Source organism: Xenopus laevis, chromosome 1S, assembly GCF_017654675.1.
Source record: "Xenopus laevis strain J_2021 chromosome 1S, Xenopus_laevis_v10.1, whole genome shotgun sequence".
Lineage (NCBI taxonomy): Eukaryota > Metazoa > Chordata > Amphibia > Anura > Pipidae > Xenopus > Xenopus laevis.
In genome coordinates, this window is record NC_054372.1 from 57566658 (window position 1) to 57579976 (window position 13319).

Consider the following 13319-nt stretch of genomic DNA (forward strand, 5'->3'; position numbering starts at 1 on the left):
CAAAGTGGGTTATTTATTAAAATCCGAATTTATGTCATTATTTTCTGAAAAATGCTCCAACCAAATCCGTACGGGTTATTTCCCCTTATTTATCAATACATCTTCCCGGAAAATTCCAGTGTGGGGAAAAACTCGAAAAACTTGTGAAAATTAGATTCGTAAAAATTTTTGGGATTTTTGCCCGTAAACCACAATATTTTCGGATTATTGCATGAAACCCACCGCAGATCAGAATATCTTCTGGACTTTTCCCATTGACTTATATACAACCTTGGCAGGTCTGAGATGCTGGAATTTCGGATTCAGACTTTTTCCATCCTCTGACTTTTTTTTTTCCACAAAAAATGTTACGTTTTTGGCATTATGACTTTAATTAATAAACCCTTATTGTAAAACATTCCTAGAGGACTATTTTATTTTTAGTATACCAGCAAAAACATAAACATTTTCATATTTAGACGCTTTTGGCCAAATAGTCTATTGAAAAATGCTTGAGGTGAGATTAAGAATGGCACTACAAATTAACATGTCATATCTGGTATCCTAAAATGGTAATTTGTGCCCTTGTCTCCTTGCCCATTCAGTTTGATTACATTGTACTGGTTCACTTGATGGCCCTAATAGGATGTTTGGTGCTTTGGACAAGCAATCTTTGCATATGATTGAGCATTCACATTATTCTTTATTTATGTACACAATACTGCAGTTCATATACAGATGACTAGTACAGACAAAACACATGCACAGGCAACTTTTAAACGAACTTCAATAAAGTAACATTATCACTGACCTCTCTGTGTGGTGTGGTGTTAAAATATATAAAAATATAATCTCTTGTTTTTCTTTTCAAATGTTGTGTTTCTGTGGGAACCAACATAGCAGTTGTTGTCAATGCCTCAGTATGCATGTTATTTTTTGTTTGATACCCATGTTGTCATTGGGCATTTATATCCTGTTGAAACTCTAAAAGTTTGCTTATATTTTCTATTTGATAGGAAAGCAACTCTTACTCACCATACACAAAAGGACAAGTCCTTTGAAGAACTTATAAATTACACCTTAGGGAGCTGTTGAGTTTTTATGCTGGTTTTGCAGTTTAACCATAATTGTAAGTTGTTGCCTTGTTTAGAATGGCTACACCCCACTCCACATTGCTGCCAAGAAGAACCAAATGCAGATAGCTACAACACTTCTAAACTATGGAGCAGAGACCAACATTCTGACCAATCAGGGAGTGACACCACTTCACCTTGCAGCCCAGGAGGGTCATGCTGATATGGTAACACTGCTGCTGAATAAGAAGGCCAACATTCATGTCGTTACTAAGGTAGGTGGCTCTGCTTTATTGTATTTGGTTTAAACCATGTTCAAAGAGTATGTCAAAGTAAGTGCAGGGCCGGATTTACATAGTGGGTGCCCCTAGGCCCACTGCGGTTCATTGCCCCTGTCCCCTCCAGGCGGACAAGAGCAATGGGGATTGGCGCATGGGAAATTTAAAAAATGGTTGTATCTCCAGCGCATCCCCAGTGTTTTTGAACCAATGTGGGTGTGGTTGGGAAGCATGCCACCCCCCTAAAATCCTGCCGCCCTAGGCCCGGGCCTAGGTGGCCTTTCCACAAATCCAGGCCTGAGTAAGTGAGGGAAATGTGCAGATACCATTTTGTATAAATGGAAGGGTATATTTTTGCAAAAATTGAGTTTTCCCATTGCACTGGCATTTTGTTATAGCCTATAACATTGATTTTATTTGTTTCTTCAAAAAAAAATCACAAAAGTCATTAAGCGTAATTGTAATCCAAGCTCGTTAGAATTTAGAATTAGGTAGAATTCTTATAATTCTTATTGTGGCACTTAGAGTCTGCTTAAAGCACTATAAACACTTTTAGGGGCAGATTTATCAAGGGTCGAAGTGAATTTGAGGGAATTTTCGAAGTAAAAAAATTCAAAATTCAAAGTAATTTTTTGGATACTACGACTTCGAATTTACTTCGAATTTGATTTGAAGTAAAAATAGTTTGAATATTCAACCATTCGATAATCGTAGTACTGTCTCAAAAAAAAGTACTGTCTTAAAAAACCTTCAATTAACTTAATTAATTAAACCTGCCGAAGTGTTATGTTAGCCTATGGGGACCTTCTACAACCGTTTTCTAAGTCTTTACTCATCGAAGTAAAATCGTTCGATTGTATGCTAAAATCGATCGATTGAACGATTTTACTTTGATCATTCGATGGCCAAATTCGGTGAAAAATCCTTCAACTTCGATATTTGAAGTCAAAGTATTTTAATTAGATGGTCGAATTTCAAAGTATTTTTTACTTCGAAATTCGACCCTTGATAAATCTGCCCCTCAGTGTTAGTTAAGCTTTAATGTTGCTAAAGAAGAATATCCGCATTACAATGTTACAGTTCGTAGAAACTTCCAGCTCAAGGTCTATTCTCTCTGTTTACTTGAATTGAATGTTTTTGTTGATGATTTTAATAGTTCCTTATTGTGCTTCATTTAGAATGGACTGACACCATTGCACCTCGCAGCACAGGAGGACAAGGTGATTGTAGCAGAAATATTGTCAGAGAATGAGGCCAACCTTGATGCTCAGACTAAGGTAATTATGGCAAGCTGTGCATCTAGTTAAATTCCATCCAGATACTCCCCCATCAAATGTCATAGGATCTTTTACTCAAACCGCTTCTCCAAGGACACTGCAGAGAAGAGATTTTGATATTTTTGCAGTCCAGCATTTGTTTAGGCCTCCAGTATCTTAAAACAAGGATTAGAATTATAAAGACACTACCATAACTGGGACTCCACAAATATGGTAGGACCAGTAAAACAATTAAATGCATTAAAATATAATGTACTGTTACACTTGATTGTTAAAATTGTATGTTTGCTTCAGGGATGCACCAAATCCACTATTTTGGATTCGGCCGAACCGGCCGATTCAGTTCAGCCGAATCCGAATCCTGCTGAAAAAGGTAGAATTCTGCCCGATTCTGAACTGAATCCTGAATATGGTGCATTCCTATTTCAGAGGCGCAGCTACACTTTATATAAGTTTATATACCTCACCTCCCCTCTCTACCTTCTTTCTTCTTCTATGTTTTCTATTGGTTTTGAAAATGTTTAAAATAAAAATAAAAACTTTTAATAAATATAAGTTTATATAAATACAGTAATCTTCTGTTTAGTCATGAAAGCAGCCATTAAAGCTGAATGTGGCTCATAGCAGATATGCTCTGCAGCATACAATGGCTTTAGTTCTTAAAAAGATAAACAGAGATTAAAGGCCATTTGTGGCTCTCTATAGGATTAGATAACGAAAACCTCATGTTGCCAAGAAATTGTTTAAACTTACAGTAGGTGCTGGATGAACAGACACTTTAAATGTAAAAAAATATATAAGTGCACTCTATGATGTTACTAGCAATTCAAGTGACTCAATTGGTGCCTCTATTATTAGTTAATGAGCCCTTTTATCTAATATACAGATAATTTATAATTTATAAATGTTTTATATATTTATATAGATATATTATAAAAAAAATTGATTGTACTTTAATTTCTTTTGTTTGGGACAAATAAAGGACATAACAGCTAAATAAGGTGACCTATATCATATGATGCCATGACAGGACTATTAGCATCATGGTGTGAGCTACTTCTCAACAGCCTATCCTTCTCTTACCTAGCTTTGTATGAACCACCTTCAGCCTTAGCAGTGCATATCTGTAACTGTATTATATTGATGACTAGTATGGTCCTGACCAGCAAATGTAAAAATCTATACCCAATTTGTATAACTACAGTCATGTTAGCGTTAAATACCCTTTTAGATTATTCTCAATTTGCTTTATGCTCATTTATTCCGAGTGTTCTCTGTTATCTTAACACAGCTGCCTACTTTTCATTTGTGCAAATGTCCCCATATTTATTTTGTTTTTAAATGATAAATGTCCCAATATTCTCAGTATATGTGCCAACCTGCCCATTAGTATTGCAGCTAAATCTTAATGAATACTTTTTTTTTTTGTAGCTGGGTTACACACCGCTAATTGTGGCTTGTCACTATGGAAACATAAAGATGGTGAACTTTCTTCTAAACCATGGAGCAAGTGTCAATGCTAAAACCAAGGTAATGATTTGCCATTTAGCAAGCATTTTACTTGCACTGTTTTCTGTTTATTCTTTTGCTTTGTGGTTCTGCAAATTAGTTCTGTGCATTTTTTATTTTAATGGAGCAATTAAATTTACTGTAATTGAGCCTGGAAGCCATGATACAGAATATAAAGTCAAAAAGAGATTTGTAATGTGAGAAGAAAGATTGATATAGACTCAAATATGGAAACACAGATCTTAAATAAGTCTGACTATGCTGTTATGCCATGTCAGTGGCACTATGATTTGGACTCTCTTTAGTTCTGAACGTTTTTAGAATCTTTTGTTGAACAGCATGCATCAAATATCTTAGTTAAGAATGAATTGTGTCTGTCAATCATCATGGTCTCAACCAACACTGTGCACTTGTCCTTCTGTCTGAAACTCTGGATGCACCCTACAATGACAATGAATAGATGAATTCAGGCAAAATCTACGGAACACAACCAAAGCTGAGCTTGATGTTTAATTCTATTCATGTGCACAATTTATACCTATAGTTTAGCCCAAAGTATTTTTGTCAATATTTGTAAAGTTGTCTTCTGAAATATTGCTCTCAATAAAAATGGTATTAGTTGCATAGCAAGCTTGATTTCCCCCTATGTTTTTCATTTGGTAACAAAGATCATTCAGAGGTATTTTTTAACAATAAGAAGCTATATTCTTAATTATTAAGCTGTTTCTTAGAAAAGAATGGTGTAAGTGAAGACACAAACTGTTACAATAGTTTTCTAAATTTATATCCAGTTACATTTTGCATCTTCTGCATCCTAACTGGAACTTATTGGTGGTGTCACAGCGCTCTATAATCATAGATTATGTGTTATTAACTTCCATTTATTAGCAAATAATAACTATTAGGTTTCCTATAAATATAATAGAACAAACATAATAGTAGAAATAATTAATAACTGCCAGGATGCTAGTTATGAACTATCTTGTTAATTCTTCCTTTTACAAACAGAATGGTTATACTCCTTTACATCAAGCTGCACAGCAGGGACATACCCACATTATAAATGTTCTGCTGCAACATGGTGCCAAGCCCAACGTTACAACTACAGTAAGTACTCTGTTTTTTTTTGTTCATATCTAGTACATTTAAATTGCAGTCAAGTTAAATGATGTGTTGACTGCTGTCTGTGGAATTCTTAGGTATGTGTGCATGGAGGAGAATCATAGAAGGCCTCTCCTGCAGTAGCCTGGAATGATGATCACTGGTTGGAACTAAGGGGCCCATTTACTAACAATTGAATTGCGATTTTTTTTTCACGATTCACAAAAAATGAGTGGTTTTCCTGGTTTTCTAAAAAGCTCTAAAAATTCAAGATTTATCAAGTGAAAAAAAAAACCACAAAAGCCTTTCATGCAAAACTTAAAAACTTAAAAAAAGTAAAAGTTGTCGAGGTGTTATAGAAGTCTTCGGGAGGAGTGCTGATCCTATTGGCCCATTTTTAAGCCAATAAGAATATTAGAGGTTTTTGGAAGTTTTTTTTTTCACTTCAGTTGTCTGAAATTTGTGGTATTCTGTTTTTTTTAGATTCATCGCTTTTCTTTCGTTCTTACTTTTTTTATTCTGAACTTTTAATAAATTCAATGACAATCGTGATTTTAGAGTTAGTGAATTTAGCTGGGGCTTCAAAAACCTCTAAAACCAGGAAATATGACCTTTAATAGATAAGCCTCTGAGAGTAATAAGGCCTTTTAGCTTTACAAGAATGCCCAAGAAATATGGTCTGTTTTGCCATCTGGTGGTAAGATTTATAACTTACTCCTGCCATTAAAAAACACATGGACTACAGTATTCCCAAGCATGATCATAATGAGTATGTATACGGTTGGCAATTATTGTACATTTACAGATAAAGCATTCTTGGTTTTTTTTTATAACATGACATCAATGACCTCCCGTGTTACAGTAAATTACACCTTTTAGCATGCAACACCAGAAAAGCTGGTCAGAACTTTTTTTTATTATTTTCCCTAAAATATTTTCTTATTGTATTTCCTATTATTAAACTTATGTAAAAGTATTTTTTAGCCATAGGGATTTGAGTGCTTGGCCTCAGGCTGCACATGCATGTATGTGCCCGTAGCATAAATTACCTGCGCTATCCCAGAGTTTATGCAACTTTAAGAACTGGGCTAAAATGAAAAAAATCAACTCTTACTACTGCAGGAGAGATTGATGTGCACTCTGAAACAATGAGAAATTCTACAACCCCCATCCAGTTCCCAGGCAGATTGCACCCTTCACAGAGGTACAGGTATAAGAATAGGATCCATTATCTGGAAAACCTTAGACAGAAAACCTTAGACCGTGAGCCCAGCAGAAAACTTTAGTCTGTGGGCCCAGCAGAAAATCTTAGATCGTTGGCCCACCAGAAAACCTTAGACTGCGGACCCAGCAGAAAACCATAGAGCGTGGGCCCACTTTCCAAACTAATATTCCCCTCCTTACTCAACCTCGTTATTCTCCTAGTCTTTTATATCGACTTACTCTATTCTTCCATTATTAAGCCTCTTTTTCCCATTAAGAAATAGGGACTGACACTGACAATAGGGTGTTTTCCTGGTATCCCTGTGGGCCAGTCCGACTCTGGCCATATTCCCACTCTGTAGACTTTTGATGGTCGTTTGCAGGGTATGGTGCAAGGTGCTTAAAATAAGGTTTAATGGAGACATTAAATTAATGGGCCCACGGTCTAAGAAGGTTTTCTGCTGGGCCCACGGTAAAAAGCTTCTTCAAACATATATGCTGCATGACAAGGACAATAGAGTTTGTATTGGCCTTAAGCCTACAAACTGTTTGTTAAACTTTGGCAAAGTAAAATATATCCTTTTTTTTAATCAGCGTTTTGGAATCTGGGGATCTGCCCCTTAAGATAGTTATTGTGGTTCAGGAAGAGGTTAAGTGTACTCAAAGGGCCCTGTGATGTTAGTCTTACTGAAATAAGGAAATCATCCACCCTGGAGGGGGTAGGATGTTTACACTTTCTGCTTTTTAATGAATATGTTTATTTCTATGCTCTGTGCATTTGGGCATGCAGTATCAACTTTAGATGTGTCAGTATAGTAAACAGGGTTTTACTGGGACAGTCGTACACCAGGACCAGGACCCAGTGGGCCTACATCGACCCAGACCCTCTTGGGGGCCCCTAAGGCAGAAGCTCTGGTGGGCCACGGACCCCCAGTCCAATGCTGGTAGTAAATCAGGAGAACGCTTTCTGTTGATCTCTTTTGACACCCAGTCCAATGCTGGTAGTAAATCAGGAGAATGGTTTCTGTTGATCTTTTTTGGAGTTAGATGTATGTCTTGAGCTAGTCATCCAGGCTGGACTAGTAGTCCAAAGCGCTGAAGCATACACCTATTTTACAATGTTCCAGATTAACAGGACATGATTAATTAAACAGGTAGCTTCTCTGCATAACATGCAGTAAGATTTGTAAGGAACAAAGAAACAAAGAACAGTTTAAAATTGCTAATATATCAGAAAACCACTAAAAATAGAAAATGAATGTAAATTGCAAAAGTACCCAGAGGCTCATTTTGAGTTTATATCAGTTCATTTTTGGAATTAGAATGTAGGAAATCTGCTAAATATAATTTTTAGCTTTCCTACCCCTATGAGGTTAAAACTAGCACAGACAGTAGCATAAAGTAATAATGTCTACAACAAAACCACAAGAAACACCACAGGAAGCTCCCAGTCAGGCAACTCCAGAGGTTTTTATCTAATTGTAGCTCTATATATCAGGGCATTGTGGGAATCTTTAGCACTGATTGGAGGAGGTGTGGGTATACTTTGCCTATGCAGACACAATACCAATGTCCAGTCTAGATTTATTTTGTCATAAAAATCTCAGCAGTCACAGTTGCATTACATGGACTTTAGCAATTCAGTATCCCACAGCAACATCATACGATTGCTCATTTTAACTATTTGTAAAAGTAGTAGCTGATTGGTTGCTGTTGGTTACTGAACTGAAGCAAATTAACCCCAGCTGTATGTTAGTAAGGATACAGATACCTGTTACTGCAGTGTAGGGTTATTCTGGGTAGCATTAACCTTCTGCTGGCCAGCTGGTGCTTACTGGGTATAAATGTCTATTTCTTTAATAAGATTGTCTGTCTCTACTTGTAGAGAAGTATCTGATTTATTTGGCGGATTAACTATTTGTTTTAATTTTAGAGACCTCTTCTGTAATGATATTAGACTTGCACTAGCTCTGTGAATTAACTCTTAAAGTTGCAGCAGAATAAAATCCTTATCTCTGAAAATATTCTGTACATTATTACATTTTAGATTGTATTTTTTGCCAGCAGGCAAAAAGTAACATCAAGAATTCATGAATGATGGCTTTTCCCAACATATATTCTATGTTACTTCATAGATAGTGAATGTAAGATTTTCCTCTGTGGAAATAACATACTTACACTAAATGACTGTCAGATGTGTGTGCTGCTTTATTTTTCTTTAGGGAACACTGTATCCAGATGAAGGCAGTTCTTTATAGGCTTCACATTTCCACAGCAGGACTGCTGACTGAAGCTGCTTTTGTTAAGAGAGCAGCAACAAAAACATTCTTAAAATATTGAATATTATTTTTGATGAACTTTAGCAACTGATTATGTTTCTGGAAGAAGTAACAGTAGCTGCCGTATGCACTCAAGGCAAATGTTTTCTCGCAGGCACAGATTTAACACAGACAGCACATTCTAATACAGAAAAGCTGGCAGATGTCGGCATGTTGTGTTGCTATGGGGATCTGAAAGAGGGAGAAGAACTTCTGAAGTTAAATAGAGGTTGTTGGTAGAAAGTACTGCTGGTTCTCGTGTATGGTGCCTTGTTTAGGATGGAAAAGCTGGCTCACTCCTGGCAGTGTGTATGATCTCATTGGCTCCCATTCTCTCATTCTGTCTCCTACTCCACCTTCTTTCCCTGTAGAATGGCAACACTGCCCTGGCGATTGCTAGACGGCTGGGATATATCTCTGTGGTGGATACGCTGAAGGTTGTTACAGAAGAGATCGTCACTACAACCACGGTATGTATCTGCAGCATCAGCTATATACTGCTTAGGGCTTTAGTTTGGTTAGTTAGTCTCATAAACCAACTCAGCTGAACAATTATGTTTCATTCAAGAATGTATACCGGTACTTTCATTTTATAATGTTAATTCTTTTTTACTACAACAGCCAATCATATATGCATCTTAAGAGTGACAGTGTTCTGTATACAGGGAGTCCTTGAGTTACATACACCCGAATTACATACAACTGACACTTACAGAGGCTATTACAGTAACATACTATGGTTTGCTTGACTTTTTGCATTTAATAAGTAAATGTATATGATTCAACTTACATACAAATTCAACTTAAGAACAAATTTACAATCCCTATCTCGTACTTAACCCGGGGACTGCCTGTATATAGATATAGTTCTTTTAATGGATTCATGCTATAGGAAGACATAAACAACTGGATACCCCTGATCTGAAATACAACTCACTGACAATCAAAGGGTGTTGGAGGGAGCTGGGATTTGTAGTTAAACAACATAGGTTTCCAGAATAATTTTATTGTGCAGTTGAGCAAATAATCAGAAACGTGTTTTTAAGAACTCAGGTCACTTAGTTATTTTTATTCTGGAGAATTGGATTGGACCTCATGCAGATCAAGTGTGTTCAGCTCCGTGGTCTCCATTCAGCACTGAAGGGGTTAATAAGTATTGCCAACTCTATCACCCAATATAAAGCAATTCACTGTGACAGTCACCTGTAAATTGCTTCATGAGTATATCTGAGAAGTAGTGCATCCTAGCTGTAGTTTAGACACATGTTGCTATGCTATGCACATGACAGCTGAGCCTTTATTTTATGTGATTGTTTAGAGTGCATATACAAATGTAAGTTAATGGAGGGCACTCCCAATATTAGAAAGGGAAAACAACTCTTTTTTAAGAAATATGAGGTGCAGATAACCCCCGGAATAACCACAGTCAGTTACCCAAAACCATATATAAGAATAGAGAGGGGATGCACACTCAATAAAGAAAATAATACTTAGTAAACAACGGTGGTATTTTAAAAACTCTCTTTTATATAGTGTATCGCAAACAAATATACATCAGATAAACTGGTATATTATGCACAACAGTATTAGCACAAATATATACAACCATCAAGTTACAAGATCAAGGCAAAAAGGGAGAAACCACAGGGAGCAGATACACTTGCCAATAATGAGAACACCCCAACGTTTCAGCACTATAGCCTTTGTCAAGGAGAATACGTATTATTTGGTTGTCATTGTAGCACAAAAAAGAAGGAAGTCAGATCTGAGGATAAAAGTAAAGCTTCTAGCATCACAAATCTCATAGCCTTGCCCTTAGTATACACTTCACAAGCATTATCTGCTGCAAGAGATACAGCAACAAACCGTCCAGCTCAAGTTTTCTATTTAGTTGAGGAGGTTGTCAGGGTAACAGAGAAGCAGCTGAGTTTGTATAGGTAGAGATACTGGTGTTTTAGCTGCTATAATTTAGTTTAGTTAAGTGATCTAAAATCTAGAATGCTAGATGTTACTTGAGAGAAAGGGATTTCAATGCAATTTGAGCACCATGTTTTAAAGCAGTTAAAAATTATTTAAATATAAACAAAACAATTGAACTGTACTGCAATATAAATGTATGCTTGCATTGTTTGTTTAAATAGGATATTATATGACATTAAACAAATGAAAGAAACAAAATTAACAGATACTTTTCAATACGACTTGGATTCATATTTTTCACACCAAAAAGTTAATGTTACTGCTTTAGTTCAGTCTACCTACCCACTGCTTATAGATTGCTGAATGTTTATTCCTGGTTAATCTGTGTTTATTAATTGCAAACTGCAGGAAACTGCACAGATCTGCATTCATTTACATTTTTGGCCCTTCTAAAACTGGCTTTGAACATGCCTTAAAGTGGACCCGTCACCCAGACATAAAAATCTGTATAATAAAAGTCCTTCTTAAATTAAATATGAAATCCAATTTCTTTTTTTTTATTAAAGCATTCATAGCTGTTGTAAACTCATTTAAAAATATCAGCTGTCAATCAAGTATTGCCTACCCGCCTCTATGCCTAGGCATAGAGGCGGGGCAAGCAATTACTTTCACTTTCCATTCAGCACTTCCTAGATGTCACCGCTCTCCCTACCTTCCCCCAGCTCTCTTAACGATTTAATTGTGTAACTAGGGCATGGGGATGGACATCAGGTCCCCCATTCTGGTGCCCAAACAAGATTCTGAGATGATACAAGTCTTGTCTTAATAACAGTGTCCACAAAATGGCTCCTACCTGCTTGTTATAATTATGAGTTCCCAGACTGAAGGAAACAAGATTCAAATAATTTATACAGTGTAATTAAAGTTCATTTTGCTTGACTAACATGATAAAATAGGATTTGGATAATTTTGTTTGGGTGACGGGTCCCCTTTAAAATGAAGTAACTACATTAAACGTAACCGCATATTTTAAGGTTTTAGGGCCAAAAATGCCTTAGATTCTAAGAATTGTATGGAAAAAAATGTATCTAAAGATTTTTTCCAAATTCCCCCATAGGCTACAAAGTTTTTTTTTTTAATGTAAAAACATTTGGTGTTATATCAGTGTGCTTTATAGGCACCCTGAGTCCCTGATCACCAATAAGGGATCAAATATATGCCATGTGAAGAGTTTTCATTGACCATTGGAAAAAGTATTGCATATGTGCACCAGTAAAAAAAAAGCAATGTGCAATTCAGATTTATAGTGCAATGTTTTTGCTGTTGCACTAGTGGAGAATACTGGCAGTCACAAAACCACTTTCCTAGCAAAGCATGGGAAACACTGTATCTTTGGAAGAGACAGGTGGTTAAAAGTGGACATCACTTATGCTTGCATGTTTCTTCTTTACCCTGAAAACTAGTGAAAGGTAATTTTGTTTTTTTTAATTTTTCATAGATTATTGCTAAAAAACAGTTTTGCTCAAAATGTCCTTTGTGCATTAGTCAAGCTGTACACTCGGGCCCATTTATTACTCTGTGTAAAACTAAATTCACAGAAAATATGGTGGAAAAAACTGTGTTAAATTGATGGTGAATTTATCAAGGTGTCTTTTAATGTATAGTCAAATACAAGAGTCCTCTGCACTCAACCCATTATCAATATATTTAAGACAGCGACATTTGTGCATACTGCTCCTTTAAACAAAACAGGGATTGTTTGTCCATATATTGCAATATATTTAAGCTGGCCAACTACGTCAAAGTCATCCCATATCTGGCCAGTCCTATGCTCAATTTTATCTGATTCATTAAGAATTCTATTGCTTCATTATACATTTTATAAAGGGACTAGGTTTTACCTGCAACTTACTTGCTGCTTTCAAAGTAAACCCCCATACTTGGCTGCCCTTTTATTAGACACCAGTGGGATCACCTGACTATAGCTGGGAAGGGTGGGAGCTACAACATGGAGCTGGTCACTGCTCCTGTATAACTATAACAAACAAGGGAAAGTTGTGCTCACCACTATTTTTTAAAACCATGGTTTAATGGTTTTAAAAAATAGTGGTGAGCACAACTTTCCCTTGTTTGTCTTTTAATGTATGCCATACTAACACCAGATTTGCCACCATTATGTTTTTATGCCTGACCACCATTTGACCGCAAAGGTGGCAACACTAGGGTGTAACAATATAGACAGCTAACCAGGTTGCTACTTGGCACACAGCTTTTGGGCTATGGAGAACCTACAAAGATTTCACTGTGAATTTGATAATATGCTGCATTCATTATCATGCATTATTTGTACAGAATGTGTTGTTCAATCTCTGCATCAACAGCTTCCCAAACCCAAGAGCTGGAGGAGCAAGCATTGAAATGTTGTTCAGATTTCCATGGCTTTAATATGATTGCATATAAGGTTCTTGCTTCCATACTAATCTGTATGCTGGCATGCTCCTCCCCTCCTCCTCTGTACCAGCTTCAGAGCTGCCCACCTGCCGTCTGTTATTTCTGTGCTATCTTCGTCTATGAAAATCTGCCACAGGGCTCATAATATCAACAGGGTTAACTCATTACTTACATCACTGATTTTTCAACTAGTTAAAGGAAAATTATACT

At 36.5% G+C, this 13319-nt stretch overlaps 1 protein-coding gene across 46 annotated transcripts in view; it reads left to right on the forward strand.

Annotated features, from left to right (window-relative positions):
- Window positions 1-13319, forward strand: part of LOC108706710 (ankyrin-2) — a 270308-nt gene that overhangs the window by 194960 nt on the left and 62029 nt on the right. For all 46 annotated transcript variants that reach the window (XM_041579614.1, XM_041579607.1, XM_041579608.1 and 43 more), the window contains 5 exons: window positions 1130-1327; window positions 2509-2607; window positions 4039-4137; window positions 5125-5223; window positions 9110-9208. In XM_041579614.1, the coding sequence (XP_041435548.1) occupies window positions 1130-1327; window positions 2509-2607; window positions 4039-4137; window positions 5125-5223; window positions 9110-9208 (594 nt within the window). The remainder of the gene's footprint in view (window positions 1-1129; window positions 1328-2508; window positions 2608-4038; window positions 4138-5124; window positions 5224-9109; window positions 9209-13319) is intronic.